Source organism: Parus major, chromosome 2, assembly GCF_001522545.3.
Source record: "Parus major isolate Abel chromosome 2, Parus_major1.1, whole genome shotgun sequence".
NCBI lineage: Eukaryota > Metazoa > Chordata > Aves > Passeriformes > Paridae > Parus > Parus major.
This window is the reverse complement of record NC_031769.1, coordinates 109,798,521-109,816,145: the sequence shown is the minus strand read 5'-3', so window position 1 is coordinate 109,816,145 and position 17,625 is coordinate 109,798,521. Positions and strand designations below refer to the sequence as shown.

The window sequence follows — 17,625 nt, the reverse complement described above, 5'->3', positions numbered from 1 at the left end:
AAGAAAAAAACCCACAAAATTATAAACCACTATGACTACTATGACAGTAACATTATGGTAATGTAAGAAGTTATTTTCTGAGGAGTTTTTTAAGCATCAAGTATGTTATTCTTATACTTCCAGCATTACATTCTTCACACTTTAGCCCATGACCAGTTGGGTCTTCAACAGAAAATATACAGCACATTGATTCGGGGAATAAGGCAATCAGCAGAACAAGAAACAGAAAAAACATCTCCCACGATTACTTCAACAGAGAGAGTTAAAACAGATGGATTAACAAGTTTTAAAGCTTTTTCTTTTTTTTAATTTATTATCATTATTATTAAATAAAGACTACAGACAGTCATGTTCCTCCAATACCTCCCCACCTCATAAATCTTTCAAGCTTCACAAGAGTTCTGAACACATTATTTAGAAACATTGACGAGAAACATATTTTGTCTCACTGCTTCAGATCTATCTGGAATTTTACTCACATAAAAGACCAACAGGAGTTTTAAGTCATCTTTCTTTGGTACAGTAACGCACTCAGACTTGTTTAGTACCAGTTTGCTCCTCCTCTAGCAGCAGAAATTAGCCATATCAGGGCAATCTGTCTGAGTTCTCATAAACTAGAGGCCAGAATTAAAGCAAGTAGTAGTCAGACATCCTGCTTCTGCTACAGTACAATTATCTGGTGGCCTACCAAGTGTGTCTTCTGCATCAAAAGAGAGCAAAAGAGAAGTGTAACAAATATTTTTAGGCCTTGAGTTATTGTCCCAAAAGCTACTAAATAACTACAAACTAACTATATGAGTAACCATGTAAAACACAAACACTTGTCTAATTATGCAGTTGTTACCATTATAGATGATCACCTTTCATAATATGCACTGAAGTTTTTATTTAGGTATCCCCTATACAGTAACAAACATTTAGGAGGAATGTGCATTACGCATTTATTTGATAACAGTTGAGGGATGCACTGCTGACTCTGTCTTCCTTGGTGAAAAGTATCCTCAGCTTGCATTCAGGAAGAGAGCAATCAAGGCCATTGGTCCCTTCACACCTTGCAACGTTTTCTGTACTTTATTATCTATGAGTAAGGCACATGATTTGTAATGTGGCTACTTCCATAGGCTTGCTCATTGTATTTTAAGGTTTAACAAAGTATGAATCATACCATCTTTGGCATTTTTTCTTTGCTTCACAGAAAACGTATCCCTGCCTCGAAAAACCAAAACACAAGAACTTTGGCAATGCTTCAAAGCACAAAGCTGGTTTAAATCCCAGCCAATGACCATCAACACAAAAAGATGTATTTAGAGATTTTCCACTTTGTCCCTTACTCAATTGGTTTCAAATGGTGCTCTGCTTTGCAAGATATTCAAATATGGGTTTGAAAAGGAAAAAAAAAAATAAAAATACACGTTTGGTAGCAACAGCAAATTCAAATATTGTCAAAATAATATAACACAAATCAAATACTCGTGAGAGGGAAATGAATATTCTGTCATCTAAGTAGGCTAGCTAAGGAGACCATAAGAATATGAGAAAGCAAATTTGAAGTAAACATTGATCAGACACAGACACTTGCAAAACAACTTTTCTGGAGGAGAGTAAGCACAGTGCTTCAAAATCTTCTTCAGGTAGTAGCAGAGTTTTGAGAAGGCTCTGAACTTCATGCAGTAGTTGAAGACATTTTAAAATTTCATAATGAATTACACTTCAGACTTGTCCCAGTGTGAGCAAAATTGAAAACCAACACACCTAAGATCACTGCAGGAATATTTTTATAGTCATCGGTGTATTACATACTCCAGTGTCAGAGATCAGCTTAACTCCCTCCAGAACCAATTTTTCCTTCTGCAAAATGCATCTGTTTAGAGCTGGATATGCAGATTCTCAGCTATACAAATGGACAGACTATTACAGGATCACCTTGCACCACACACAACCATGCAAACAATAGGCTCTTCTTCATGCTCTGTGAATAAGCCAGTCTCTTAAAGTATGTTACCAAGTAATAGTCTACAAGCATTCGCTCAACAGTTTTTGTTATCTTCCCAAAAATTCACATCTCAGAACTGTACAGTTCCATTATTTTAATTAATTATAGCTTAGCAGTGTTAGTGTCAGAAAGAAGATTTAATGGCATCAAAATCATTCAAATTAAAACAAGGGAAAAAAAATGTTGCAATGCACTTCAGCCAAACCATCACAAATGATATATAAATACAGACACGAGGTAGCTGGCAGCTATAAATCCACCAATTCTGGAAGTGCCCAATTTGTCTAAAAAGCATAAATTGACAAATCTCAATCAACCCCTTCCCTTAAAAAAAAAAAAAAATACCTAGTTTATTGCTTTTCATTGTTTACATCAGAAACAAAGTCTTATCAAAGAAAGTTACCTAGATGTTGATGGCTTTTGCTTATATCCACTTTTTCAAAATAACCACTAAATAAAACTTTGAATGCAAACAGCTGACTCACTCCCAATGTTACATATTCTCACAAAAATGAACAAAGGTTTGTATTCTCCAAGGTGAGGGGCAGGGAAAGAAGGTGTAATATCCACAAGAATAGCATTAATTACTTGCCTATGAGAAATCAGTAACAGAAATAAAACCAGTGTTCCCACCAGACAGAATACACTGAAAAAACAGACTAAGGACTGCAGGAAAGGCAGAAAGCTTCTAGCTACAAACAGTGGCATCACAACAAATGATTCATGTTAAGCAGATGGAAATATGATGATCTGTAGCACAGGTGTGATTTTTAGTAAAGCTTCCTGAAGTTTCTTTTTTGTGTGTTTCAGAAAAGGCAAAAGCGGAACAGACAAGAAAAAAAAGGCAAGTAACATAAAAGAGGAAAAGATGCAAGAAAGCAAGACAAAGGACTGAGAAGTAGGACAAACTTCAGCAATGTGATCTGAAAACTGCTTAGAGGTCAAGTAAGCAAAGTGAAAGTTATGCTCATTTCTTGAAAGAATCTGGAGGGGAACTAAAGGGAAGATGAGTAGGCAAGTGAGTTTTGTTTGTTTTTATTTTGGGGTTGGTTTGGTGTTTGGTTGTTTTTTTTTAACTATTTTATATACACACACACAGAGTGCAAGTTTGTCTAAAGAACTGATACTACAGGTAACAGAACTTACTCCCCTGCAACATATGGAATATCTTGACCTCTCAAGTAAACTAACGATACAAAAGTGATAAGAACAAAAGGTGCACGTAACACCAGCAGCAATATTATGTTTGGCTTTCCACTACTTCTGCCAGTTACTGTACATATATTACATGACTATTATAGAAATGGCACAGCCTCAGACACTTTCCACATTTTATTTACATTTTAAGACTAACTTTAATCTCAATCACATATCCATACATTTCCTTTGTTTCACTAAAACTTAAATGCATGGTTTATTAGAACAAAGACTGTAAACAAATATTTGCCATGTCCAATACATGTAACACAGGAGCTGCTTAACAGAAATTAATCCCCCCATTTTATAAATACAGGTATCAAAACAATCCTGAACATACTTTGTGACACTACTAGTAGTCGGCACCCACACCCTTGCAAAATTAAACAAGATGAGCAACGGTATTCACTGTACCTGCTACCTTAAAACAAATTTAACTGCAGCTCTTTTACTAAGCAAGATGGATAAAGCATGCCATTTATATTTTGCCTTCTCCAGAAATTATTTTCAGTAACATATATTATTCCACAGCAATCTGACACTTTCTGTCATGCTTTCATCTTGTAAAACCTGAATTCCAAGTATAGGCTATTTCAGGCTTACGCTTAAATGACAGTGCCTCAATAAGAGAAAAAAAATAATTGTGCTGCCTTTTTCTCCCATAGTGCCTGAAAACATATTGGGCATACATATATTATATATATTCTTACAAATGTCCAGGTCATGTATACCAGCTGAAATTCTTTAATGTGTGGGTGTTTGCATTGTGAGATTTAATCAAGACATTACATGAGTAGAAGGTTGTTGTTTTAAGACAGAAGTTTGAGAATCAGCTAAAATTAATTATTGTAAGTTTGTCCCTCTGGAGGTTGTGGAAGCTTCATATTTTCTTTGGACATCATTAGACGTCTTAGCTCTTGAAGTACAACTTTAATGCTATATGAATTTTGCCATTTTGCTAAGACTGGTATGCTCCGTGCATCCACCTGGAAAAAGAAGAGAGAAATCTAATTTAAGATGGAACACAAAATCTCTACATAAATAACTGTTATCGACCTAATTGCTCTATGAAACGGTCTAAGCATTCCCTGACACCTTCTCTGTGGCATGAAGTCCCTGTCATCCTAAATTATTTTAAGGAAAACCACTACATACTTACACACAGATACAGATTCTGCAATAAAATCCATGCAGGTGGACCCTTCCATCTGTGCTGCTACTTATATTAGTGAGAAGGAAAGGAGGAGGGGAGGAGGACATCAGCAAACTGTTCACTGCAAAACTGGAGCTGCTATCTCGCAAAATTTATAGTTTTTTTTCAAATTACCCCCAAAAAAGAAACAAGTGATCACCTTCACTACGCTAATATATGCACCTGGATTTTCTCAGTTCTTTAAAAGAACCTGCCACACAAGCGTCCATAGTACACCTTTCTAAAAGAACATTTCCCTTACTAGTTCTTTGCTACAAGCATTGTTAGTGATTTCTTTCACATCGATATTACACCGTGCTTCTGATACATCTAGAGCCACTACACGTACTAAGAAATGTCTTGAAATACTGAAATAACTGATTTGTAATGCTCAGACATTTCTTAGTTCTTTGCATCCTTCTCACAGTAAGTCATCTTACGGAGCCGTGAAGATTACTGTACATCACTTACCAACTGGAATATGAACTGAAAGGAAAGGACATGGGACTTCTCCTATGCGTTTATAAAACCTGTGGGACAATTTACACAATTATATTATAACGGGGAGGTTTCCATAGGAAAGTCAGCAATTGAAAGTCATCCTGGGAATTGTTTTGGCAGCAGGTTAAGTTCCAGCCCCTGCATGAAGAAACCTAACACAGAGGGGCCTACAGCTGTGCAACTGCAAAGCAGGCCCTGGGGCAGGAACAGGGCTATTGCATGCTACTGGATTCCTTTGGTAGAGTTGCAGCCCACATGGCTACAAGAGTGCTGGAAACCATTGTTTTATGATTTAGGCAGCATAAAACATCAAGAAGTTTCTTATCCCATCTTAATTAGGGCAAGCTGAAAGAAAAAAAAACCTGGAATCAGAAATAAGAATGTTAACACAGATGTTTTTTTTTCTAGATTATTTGAAGTGAGACTATTTTCAGAACACCAGATGAGACTAAACCTTTTTGTAGGAGGAAACTGAGGCCAAGGTTTAACAACATGCTGGCTTGGGCAGCAAAACTATCCCAAGAAACTTCTGTTCCCTCTCTTGTTCCTTTTACAGTGCTACTGCCTATCAGCTCAGGTAAACTATGTACAGGGACATATTTTCTGAACTGAACTGACAGAATCCACACAGCTTAAAACACCTCCTTGGAAAGAAGTCCCTAAGCAGGATCCTTGACCTTATTTACAGCTCAGCACTTAAAGGCATTTCTTTTAATGCAATGTTCTGCTTCAACTGACACCCTGCCAACAACAGTGTATCATGAAGCTACAGTACGAATGACAGTCAGGTTACTTAATAATTATTGCAAGCATTTGATAAAAAAAGAAAAACAGCATCAAAAGAAAAGCTCTGTTATGCAGCAACATCATGCCAGTTCAAAATACATGAATGTAGGAGCTAATACAGAAAGGTTTTTAAAGTTAGCACTGGTGAAATCATCACTGTAATTCCTGTATTATTACTACTTTTTTAAAAGGGGATTTGGCTTAACATGGTAGATGGGAGGCAAAATGGCTGACAAGGAAGTTACTCTGGGACTACAGAAATGAACATCTATCTTCAGTCTGGAAATTCTGTTTTCACACTATTTTCCTTCTTGCTTCTCAATTTTGCCTTTGTCAGCTCCCTCAGGTCAGGATGTGTGCCTCAGTTACAGCACACAGTAGCCAGTCACCACTGCTGTTCAAAGAATTCAGTTCTACAAAGACTGGAACACAAGAGCTGATCACTTAAGAGTAAGCTCCTCTTGCTTTTCTTTTTTGCTGTGAATTTGCAACAAAAAAACTCACAGACTGCAAACTCTAATATTGCTATGAATGTTTTCTGACTAAAGACTGCTGCAACATGACATTTTTGTTGCTTGTTTATCTCAAGTCTCTTTTCTGCAAGTCACAAACTTCTTCTGTAACATCTTGCAGCAGTAAAGATTTTGGCTCAGGTTCTGTTTTCTGTCTTGAAGAATTAATTTCCAATCTAGTGCATAATAAACTGACTTTATGAAGAACAATGACAAGACATTTAAGAGTGTGGCACAAACTATGTTCAAATCACACAAAAGCATTAGGTAATTTTCAAAAGCACACCCTGGAACACAGAGGGAGACATTTCAAGGTCACATAAAAGCTAATAAAACTGCAAACTGCAATCTGAAGACATTTTTATTTAGAATATTTTATTGGGTGGGTACACCACAGTAGAACCTTGAACAACAGCAAGAGATGCAACACATAAAATGCATTATTTTTTTCTAAACAGTTGAAAATAAAACAAATTATTTTACACAATGATGCAAAGTATTCAGTGTTTATCATGTTCCAAGTAACTTCAACAAGTAGCAAATGTCTACAGCGAACATACTCAAAGCAGTAACTGGACAGCTTACAGATTTACAGCTGAGAGTCCCAAGTGATGTAAAATGAAACAAGTACTTCCAGCTGTAAATGGTATCTAAATAAACAGAAGTGATTGCAAATCCTGCAAGACAGACTGAGGTGGAACACTATCACAGATGCAAAAATCAGACAACCTCAAAAGAAAAGAGGAAAATAAACAGCACAATAGAATGCAACCTGTGTTTTATCAACATGTGGTACCTCAGCCTCCAAGAGAAAAGACCTTGTAGCATTAAGAATGATAATCTACAGTTTTACAACTGTGATGACATTTGCACATAAAAGCATTTTGTCCAGCTCTACACCAGTACTTGGACTGGTTTTTCTGACCTTAGTAATCTAATTCTGTATACAAATACAGAAGTTCCATAGGTAAATTAAAAAGAAAAAACCCGTAAAAAACTAACTTGCAGATAAGAAAAGACAATTTAACATGGTGCCACAGAGCATCTAAGTCTTTTGAATATTCCTGATTTAGTTCTCTCCTTTCCTGCACTAAATTTACTGAACAGTGATTCCTGAAGATACGCTGCTGGCAGAAAAGTTACTTACAAACTCTTCTCTCACAGAATAATCCAGAAAGTCAATAAAGTTGTACTTGTCAGTATTGATAAATTCTTTACATACATGTCATTTTCATGCGAAGTGTAAAGGGATTTTTAAGCGAAGAAAGTTGAGAACCACTGCCCACAGGGCAGTATGAGAATAGTTTCTTAGATCCCTAGTAACTGTACTGATTCATCTTTCCCCTCCACCACTCACACTCTAACTCAACAGAAATTATCACCCTCTAAAACTCCCAGTATGGGCCCTACTTTTCCACATATGTTAACTGCCACACAAGCCCATCTTAACAACATTACAAATATTTTGAGCATAATCTGCTAAAATAAAACAATTTCAGCTGCTGTTTGTCTCACGTCTCTTTTCAGCAAGCCACAACTTCTTCCTGACATCTATAAGCAATGTGACCAAAAGCTGGCCACATGTCAAAACCCAGGGTGCATGCAGAAGCATGGACAGAACAGGAAGTCTGCAGATGAATGCAGCAAGCCACTTACGATCTATTAAATGAAAGATGACCGGAAAGCAGGAGAACAACTTGGAGGAAACATGAAGAAATTATCATGAAGCAGCAATATTAACTGCTCCAGGATGCTGAACATGCCCCCACTGTTTATTTCACCATTTCTTTAATGACTACAAAGACAAGATAAAATGCAAGGCACTGGGACAATGGCCACATTAAAAATTACATAATAAATGTGTTTTAAATTCATTACCTATGAAAATCCTTTTAATTAAAAATACTATTTATTCCTATTTAAATCCATTAGAAAAAGAAGTTATATATTTGCATAGCAAATCCTTCATAAGATACACAAGTTTATGTTTTGGGGAGGACAATTAATGATGGTTTGATGCAAGCTTATTAACTCATTCAAATCAAATTTTCCTGGAACAATGGCTCAATTTGAACAGTACTTTTAAAATGACCAGGCAGATTTGCTGTTACAGTAGTCACCTTGTTTCTCAGCAAACTGAGCAAGTGTAGACTTCTCCAAATAAAAGCTCAAACTTACTGGCTTCAGTAAACATGAGCCTTCAGGCTCTGCTAGTCTAAGCTCCTGCTTCTGAAAACAAACACCTATATCTTGGGGTATGCAGAGATGAAGCCATGAGAGCCATGAGAGCATAGCTCTTCACTGAATCACAATAATACATATTCCTATTGTCCTAGGAAGAGGTATGAAAATCATCTTCCAAACACACTACAAGCAGCTTCTGCTTCTCACAACTTCTCAATAAACACACACCCTTAGACAACAAGCCACAGCTGTGATTAAGGGCATGAGCCAATTTGCAGATAGCAATTTTAACAGGATCATCAGGTAGAGTAAGATTGTTAGCTACGTAAAAGTATTTTCAGAGTAATTTTAGATTATTTCTGAAGTATTAGTGCACTAGCTTTAGATGACCAACCAGAACACTACTCTACAACCTACAACAGCTCAAAAGATCCTCTGAGAACCTCTTTCCCGGCTACAGTTACTGAGACACTTGAGATTCACAGCTCAGTAGTGTTAATTACAGAAATGCAAGTCCATCTTTCTTTTAAATCTTACAAATTATTTAAAATCCAAAGATGCTATCGCAGCTTTAGGTATTACCTTAACCCAATTACTCTGCATTCGCTAAAGACAAATGCACACACAAATGTGACTGTGTTTCCTGCTGATACACACACACACACCACTGAAAACGCAAGCCAGTTCACACCTCCTCTCCCTGAGCGAAGGGGCACCTGCTCACAGTATTTAAGCATCTGGTAAGTAACAGAGTAACAAACTTGCTTGAGCTGCTGCCACAGTTGACATCTCTGAACTCATTCCACCCTAACTGCAGGATCAGTGAAAGTAATTTATTGCAAATTGATCTTTAAAATGCAAGTGATTACCAGTTATTCGAAAGGTTTTAAGACCAAAGTTCAGAATCACCTTGGATTTGAATAAATCCAGTACAAAGGAAACAAGAGTATAAATACACCAGTTTATTACAGGCAAGTTAATATACCCAGAATGAGTCTCATCAGGAATAACCTCCATTTTTAATTAGTGGAAACATCAGAGAGAGTTTGTAATACTCCTGATACAATAAGAAACTAATCCCCCTTTTATAAGAGTATTATGAGGGAAATACCTACACACAGCTTAAACACTTACTGTTCTCCTGTTCAAAACTAAAACCTCCATCTTCATTTAAAAGAAACAACTGTCTCAATACAAATAATGCTTGTCTCATTGGTAAGCCACAAAAAGCCAAAAATATTTAAAGAAGTAGGCCACCAAAATTCAATCTGTATTATAAAAATTAAACACAAAATCCCTGTCCAACAACCATATTCCTCACCTGATTTTCATGGAAATACTTTTTAGTATAAATTAACAATATAGTTGATCTTACCATTTCAACTTACCATTCCATTGGAATTATTTATTCCATTCATATTAATTTTAGTTACAAATCTAACTGTAGGAGGTGCTTCTGGGTATTTAGGTCCACACTCTACTTTCAGACTGTATATTCTGTTTTCATAGTTTGTCTAGAAAGCAAAAAGACACACTAATGCATTTCACTGAAAGCTAAATATTAAGAATTTTTTTAAAACAGAACAAAGGCAAGAGGAATAACGAATAAGAAATATGAAATAAATATAAATTTGTTACCATCGTGTACCAGCTGAAGGTCTTGGATTGCTGACTGATTTTCACTGTTTAGGTTATATTGATTACTTCATGATTATGCATAAATTACACTGCTTATTGACTATACCATAGACAAGTTTTAATACAATTCTGTTTTTAATTCACATGTACTCTCATCCTTTCTATTCACTTGCATCCTCAAAACAACAGCGGCACAATACAGGATTAGGAGAAATCAATTAGCTTTAGGAAAATCACCACCTTCCCCTATAATGAAATACCTAACACTGAAAAAAAATTGGAAATGGAAAATGATGGAGATGCCAATAACTCAACAGTTAAGATACAACCAAAAACAAAGTAAAAATATAACCTGTAAAAGAAACATATTCTGGAAGTAGTTATCACTACAGAAAATATCTGAAATTTCTGTAGCTGAGAATTACTTGGTTTATTGGAGGATTTATGAGCTTGGACAGTAAAGTGACTGCTGGTTTGCAGATGTCATTTTAAAGTGACCATGGTACATACAACTCTAAATGCAAGTATACTTTGAGAAAGCCGCATTAAAATTAGATATAGTACTATTTATTTTAATCTTATCAAATAGGCCATGCCAAGGATCAGTGATTTGCTGGTCACTGATGCACGTTTCTCTGATCCAAAAGGAACATGAACTCCATTTCTTCAACTGACTTCGCACTGGCACAACAGATAGAGGCAACATGAACAAAAAAAGTAGTAACATGCCTGTCAGCTTTCCAGAAGTAGCATCTTTAACCTGCATCAGTCAGCTGTCACTCTCCAAGCAGAAATATCAACCACATAGCCAAGTTATAAAACAAGAGTCTAGTCTGTGGTTAATTAAAATGCAAAGTGAAACAGGACTAGTGAAGCACCCTGTGTACCATAATTTTTGAACAGGCAGAGACTGAACAGCAAGCAGGTCAGAAAGAAACAAAGCAAAACGAAAGGCTTGATGTTATTCTTTCCCATTACTGTGAGTGTAATTAGGCACTGGACAAGGTTGCCCAGGGAAGCTGCAGATGCTTCAAACCCTGGCAGTGTCCAAGGCCAGATTAGATGAGGTCTTGAGCAACCTGGTCTAGTGTGAGGTGTCCCTGGCACGGGGTGTTGGGACAAGATGATCTTTAAGGTCCCTTCCAACCCTTAACATTCTGATTCTATGATTAAAAGCTCAAGGCCAAATAAAAGTCATCTTGTCCTGCTACAGGTAATGTAGCTGGTACCACACCAAGAAAACACAGTGATTAAAATTCTCATTATTCATTCAGCCAAAACTATTTACTTCCCCAGAGAGGGATGCTGTCAGTTATAGTGAAAATAGGCCAAAATGTATATAACTCTGCTCACAATTCTGGAAAATCCCAAGAACAGCATTCATTCTCATTCCCTTATTCCTATGCAGGTGACTTTTCAATTTTGCTTAATTTATCAAGTCATTGTTTTACTGCAAGCCAGGCATCCCTGGCCAGCTTCCCAAAAAAACTAAAATCCCATTTTCTGGAAGTCAGAAAAATGTTTCCATTAACCCAAAACAAATCTTGCCCTCCACTCTTGCTGTTGGTCACCTTTCAAATGAAGCAAGAATTAAAACTGATAAGCAAATTTTTTGCACAACTGTAGACACCACATATGAGAAGAACTTCACTGACAATATTAGCAACTTTCTCCATGATTTGCCTAATTGCACCATCTACTTAACTCAGGCAATTCCAAAAAACACTCATCTTCTACAGACCCTTATATGCAATTCTTCTCAAGGTGCTGTCACTGGCCTGTGAACTGGTGGCTTCCACTCTCTACAGTCACTACATATTGCAAGTCATTCTATCTGCAAGGCTGCATGTCTCTGAAATAGCACAAGACACATTATTTGCATGCAGTCTTTATCATAAAGAAAATAAAATCAAAGAACTACAAATTGACCAGGACTAAAAGTGTAACCCAAGCCGGGTTGAGTAATTTTATTATTTTTTTAAAACACATGGGACCTTACATAACAGTATTATAAGCATAGTATTATGCACATCATAATCTCTTCTCAAAGATGTGTAGTAGTCTACCTTAGGTTGAACAAGAAAGCAGTCATAGGCAGTTCTGGAGGGCTTTTGGAGAGCCAGGGAGACCCTATGATAGCTAGGTCAAATTTTCAAGTTTTTATCCCAACACATTAGACTACAAACTTTCTTCAAAATGTACTCAAACACTGATTCCACAGAAGCTAATATCCAAAGCATACAGTCATTATGATTATATTTTAAACCTGTCCTCTCCCAACTGCACCCAAATCTTAAGAGCTCAGCAAAGTCATTCAGGTGTTCAAACCAGTCTACTGCAAGTGGCAATGGACTTCCAAAAGTTGAATTACACTGAATCTATCTCTGGAACTCTGCTACTTTGGAAGACATTATTTTCACTGAGGCAGAGTTCTGATCTCTTAGACAGTTCATTCCATAAACCCTGCAGCACCAAGGGACATACAAGATAGTTCTCATTCTAGCAGTGGAAGACATGCTAACTTAGGGCTACTTAGACATACTCATTTAAAGGTCTCAGTTACACACTGATCTTCTGAATCACATTGTAACTTAGGAGAAAGTGTGCAATAAATCAAGATGTCTCCATTGATATCTGATGTGGCTGATACACAAAAGAGGTGATTACTTCTCTTGCAAGTTGTATCAGTCTAAATAACATTCTAAAGAACTTCAAAGGTCAGAAGGATGACAGGTAATTAAAAGCTGCTAGTCTTTAGGTATGATTCAACTGAAATTCTAACACTTATACTGAGAGAGAATTTGATAAAACTTGTGGAAGCTAAAAATATATTGCCAGTTTACTACAAAACTGAAATTACCAGGCACATATGACAAAATGGGGAAAGACAGTTACTTTTTGTTTTGTTTATTTTACTATCAGTGTACACTTATGTTCAGTAACAGTGGAAATACAGGAATGAATATACTCCTAGCTCAGTAAAATGGGTCTCAAATAACAACTGTCTTACAGACAGCTGCAGAAACAGGGCAGGCTAGCCTGAAAACACTTATATGCCAGAAAGTGAGGAGTTATACACTACTACAATTTCATACACTGAATTTTAACTAATTCCTATACACTGTAGAACATTTTTTTGCAGCTTGAATTGCCTAAAAACTTAACAAAAATGTTTTATTTCATCACACTTACCCTTGGTGGCCCAATAATCATTCCTGTCCATCTGGTGAGCGTCATATCTTCATCATCTTCAAGGCCCCAGCTTACTGTACCATCACCTACTCCCTTCTGCCCTTCTTCAAGTTCTTCCAACAAGCGAAAATTACGAGGTACTTTAACTAGAGAAAATGAAAAAATGCAATTAATACTGCTCACATTAAGGAAAAGTTAAACAATTTTGTTGCTTTTATATGTTACACACTGACAACTGCTGAATGTATTTTCCAAGTCAAACAAATATTACCTGCACAAATTTATTTAGCAGTCTAATTGTTTTGAAGCAACTAACTGCTTCACTGGAAGTTAATTAGCACCAAGTAATACCAATACAAGCCATAAAACAGAAAATAGGAGAACCATCTTTAGTCTAACATGGCTTAGTTCAGATCCTCTTTTCCAAGCACAATACTGTTTAGATCCAGTACATTTCAAAATCAATTGACTGTCGAGTTCTAATCAACCAGAATACACATAAAGTCAATATGGCAAATTTACTCCAACACATAATTAAAGAATGTAACTTTTAACATGGATATATAATATATATAGAGATATATAATATATAATAACAGATAATCAATGTCAACTGTAAGATTGAAATATTTTCACTTCATTTCACTTGTTTTTAAAAAAACCCAACAATAAACTAATATCTGAAAACAAATTGAAAATCAAGTATTTTTTAATCTAGTGATTAATACTGCTACTTGCCAGAGAAAGAAGCATTGATTGTTAGAGATAAAGACATATTCACAACACAATATAAAGATTAACTGCCTTTAGAGAGTACCAACTAATAGTCACTAACCAAACTATCATTACAGGATTTTTATTATTATTCACGGAAAACAGGCAGATATTGATAGATATTAAACAACTGGATGTTCAATTACTTTACAGCATAAAAGCTACAATGGTACTTCAGCACTGAGGGAAGAAAGGTAATTAACATTTGTGCATGCAATCATGAAATGCTTTTATTTTCAAATAAAATACACACCATGATGTAGTAAGAATATTATAATGCCATAAAACTTCCACTTACTTACAGCTGCTTATAGTTATTTATTTTTTCTTATAGCTTCTTACAACTATAGTATTATCCATTATATTCACTAGAGATCCTTTCCTGAACTGTAAGAATCCAAGTGCTCCATAAAACTAAAAATTAAGACTGGATACGCACGATGTTATTAGCAAGTTTGAAAAATATAAAGGTCAAAGAAAACCATTTTGCATATCAGCAATTCAGGTTTGCATATCACTGTGATTTCAGGTTTTACATTACCCTAGTCTGTACTCAAAGCAGTCTCTATGTAAGAAACAAGGCATTTGAATATACTATATTATTATTTAGTCAGACAATAGATGCAGATATATGGACCAGGATAGAAACACATACCTTTTAGCAACTCTTCAAGTAACTTATCTTGCAGAACTATAACTTCCTTTAAGTTGCATTTAAAACTATTTTTTTAGTAACACAGACTAGGGAGAGGCTTCTAAAAACTGCAGAAACTATTGTCTTCAAGTTCTCCACAAATTCCCAGGGAAAAGCATTATGGGTATAGTATCAGGACAGTGGAAGGAAATTAAGTCATTCATTTATGGCCTCACCTTCCGTCCTGCCTTGGTACTGCCACTCATCTGAGCTCATACTGAGCTACCTCCACTTGTTAACTGAGCAGAAAATTATCCATTTTGGCCAGTCTTCTCACAGCTTAACAAACCAGCCCAGCAAGCACACGTACTGAAAGCACCACCAGAGTACATCAAGAAGCAGATCACATCTCAATTTTTTGACATAGAGCCTTTTAAAAACCTGCATCGAAATGCATTTTCCCATTCCTCTGGTCCCATTCTGATTTGTGATAAACATTAAGTCTGTATATTTACGTATCTAATTAAGACTAGAGGTGAGAACTGGCAATCACACTTCAACCACAAAGTTTTTACTCCACATTCATACATGGAGTTGAGTCTGCCAAACCAGAATGATAAACTTCTACTTTGCATCACATGACTGAATAGATTCTGATTGGTATGTGCAATCACAAATAAAAAAATAAAAAACCACAACAACCTCCACCCACAAACCCCATGTACTTTAGCATTCACACATTACTTTAGGCTTCCCCAGTAGCTTAAATCAATCATTTCTCAGAACCCCTGCTCTGACTGCAGAATTTCTGAATCACAATTTAGGTCTTTAAAAAGAACATAAAAGATGATACCTAACAGGATTTAAGTTTATTTCTGATTACATGCTACCACCTTTCAGCACCACTGAGATGACCCAACTGCTCCTGGTTCTGATGTTCCATGCCTTCTCCCAGAACTTTGTTGCTTTTACACTAACCAGGCTCCTCTATTAGCCAAATTGTCACACTAATTTAGCAAAAAGGCTATTTTTCCTTCAGGCAAAAATCAAATCCAACCAGTTAATCAACTGAATTGACTCAGGAAAAAAGAACAACAAATGCCAGAGCTGACTGCTGTGTCTCTCAGTGCCTTCCTTTGCAAAACGATGGGTATGAGGATAAAGGAGCTTTTTGTGACAAAGAGCCACTGCACTGACTCAGCTGTATCATAAAATTATACCCAACACATTAAACTGTGGGAGATGAGACTTACTAGGAAATAACAACCCCTTATGATGAACTGACCTGTGTTCACATATTTTCCATCATATTATCTGTGTTGACTGGTTCCCATATCTGCCCAAGGGGAGCAGTGAAGGACTTGGGAAACCTCCAGAACATATCCAAAAAATTAGATCTGCTCTGAAAAGAGACATTTGAGAGCAAGTGCCAGGCTCCCCATACTAACATTCTTATCACTGCTAAAACTAAGTAATAAAACACTACTTTCTCTTATTTTATGAAAGTATGAGAGTCTACTTTCATAAAATAAGAGCAAAAACACCTGTGTTAAAAAAAATACACAATAACCCCAACAAAAAACCCAACACACATGCACACAAAACCCTGTCAATAAAAACAAAACTTTCCCTCCCAAGACCCACTAACATATAAGATTAATGTTTCATCATCAATACTTCAAACTTTAATTGAAGTAATTACTGAATGTTTTAGTAGAAAACAATTATTGCTAGATTTCTGACAAGTGACACAGGATACCTTAAAAATTAGCACAGTGTATTTAAAAAACAAACAAAAAACAAACAAAAAACAACCTCTTACTATGAATTATAAATACTTAGAAATCTCCAGCAAAATTAACTGGAATTAAATACTGTCTTAAGCATCCACTCCTGCCCTTGTGCACACTATTGCACTCAACATGCCTGCCTTCATCATGCTATATAACATTTGCACAAAACAAAATCACCTAGCTTGAAGAACAGAACTCATGTACGAAATTGTGCCATCTTCCCAGTAAAAAACAAGAACTTCTGTCTACAAGTCCAGTCAAGGATGATCTGGATTTTCCAAAAAATTAAGTTTGCTCCTAGTATAAATAGAAAGTAAAAAAATTCTTCTTCTAGCTATTTCAGGTATTTCAGAAGGCACACTCTAAACTGCATGTTAATAGTGCATACATAACTTGCAGTTTTATCTCTAATCCAGACAATGCAATTCACCAAATATTTGCTAAAAACTTTGAAATATTCCTAACTGAATTTGAGTAAGAATCGTTATTTCATTTACAGAATCTGGACAACGAAACATCTTTCTGTTCTCCTGTGCAGCTGATTAGCAGTATGAAATTACAGAAACCAGCACCATTCTTCAGCTGAATGCCAGACCTCAGGTGTTCTCCCCAGTGCCACTTGCTGATGGGATCACTAAGCAGCTTCAGACTGGCACAGACAGGTTGGTTTTACCCTCTGTAACTCCTCAACTAAAACCTTGCACTTCCAAGTGAAGGGGATTAAAGCTGTCGATTTAAACACTGGCAGAGCTATAGGCATGGTAAATTCCCCTCAGCAGGCTGTGATTTACAGCTCAATACAACACTGCATTCAGCACAGCCCTTGGCAATGATGGACTAAGGCTCTGCGTGTGAAAACATAGATGGGTTCATCCAGATTAATGAAACAAAAAACGAAAGCAACACTCAACCCACCAACCTCTCTTCACTTTATCTACAAAGATCACCTCACTGTGGATTTTACTTACAAAAAGTACTCCTGTACTCCTGACACTCCTGCCCAAAAAACGTCACAGGAACTGCCAAACAATTTTTACCAAATTCTCACAAATAGTTGAACTAAATATATTTCACTTAAACAAACAAACAAACAAAATATCACTCATGCATACATATACCAATGCATACATCACTCATGCTTACATATACCAATACTTTTTAATTTAAAAATTTAATTGTGAAACTGGGCTACAGAAATCTGTGGAATTATCAGTGAATTTAATATTCTG

The 17,625-nt window shown here is 36.2% G+C and overlaps 1 protein-coding gene across 2 annotated transcripts in view; it reads right to left on the bottom strand.

The window, feature by feature from the left end:
* Positions 1 to 1,758: 1,758 nt before the first annotated feature.
* Positions 1,759 to 17,625, bottom strand: part of UBE2V2 (ubiquitin conjugating enzyme E2 V2) — a 28,257-nt gene continuing 12,390 nt past the window's right edge. For both annotated transcript variants that reach the window (XM_015619114.2, XM_015619115.3), the window contains exons 2-4: positions 13,196 to 13,341; positions 9,754 to 9,879; positions 1,759 to 4,176 (exon numbers count right to left, since the gene is read on the bottom strand). In XM_015619114.2, coding sequence (XP_015474600.1) covers positions 4,030 to 4,176; positions 9,754 to 9,879; positions 13,196 to 13,341 — 419 coding nt within the window. In that variant the 3' untranslated portion in view covers positions 1,759 to 4,029. The remainder of the gene's footprint in view (positions 4,177 to 9,753; positions 9,880 to 13,195; positions 13,342 to 17,625) is intronic.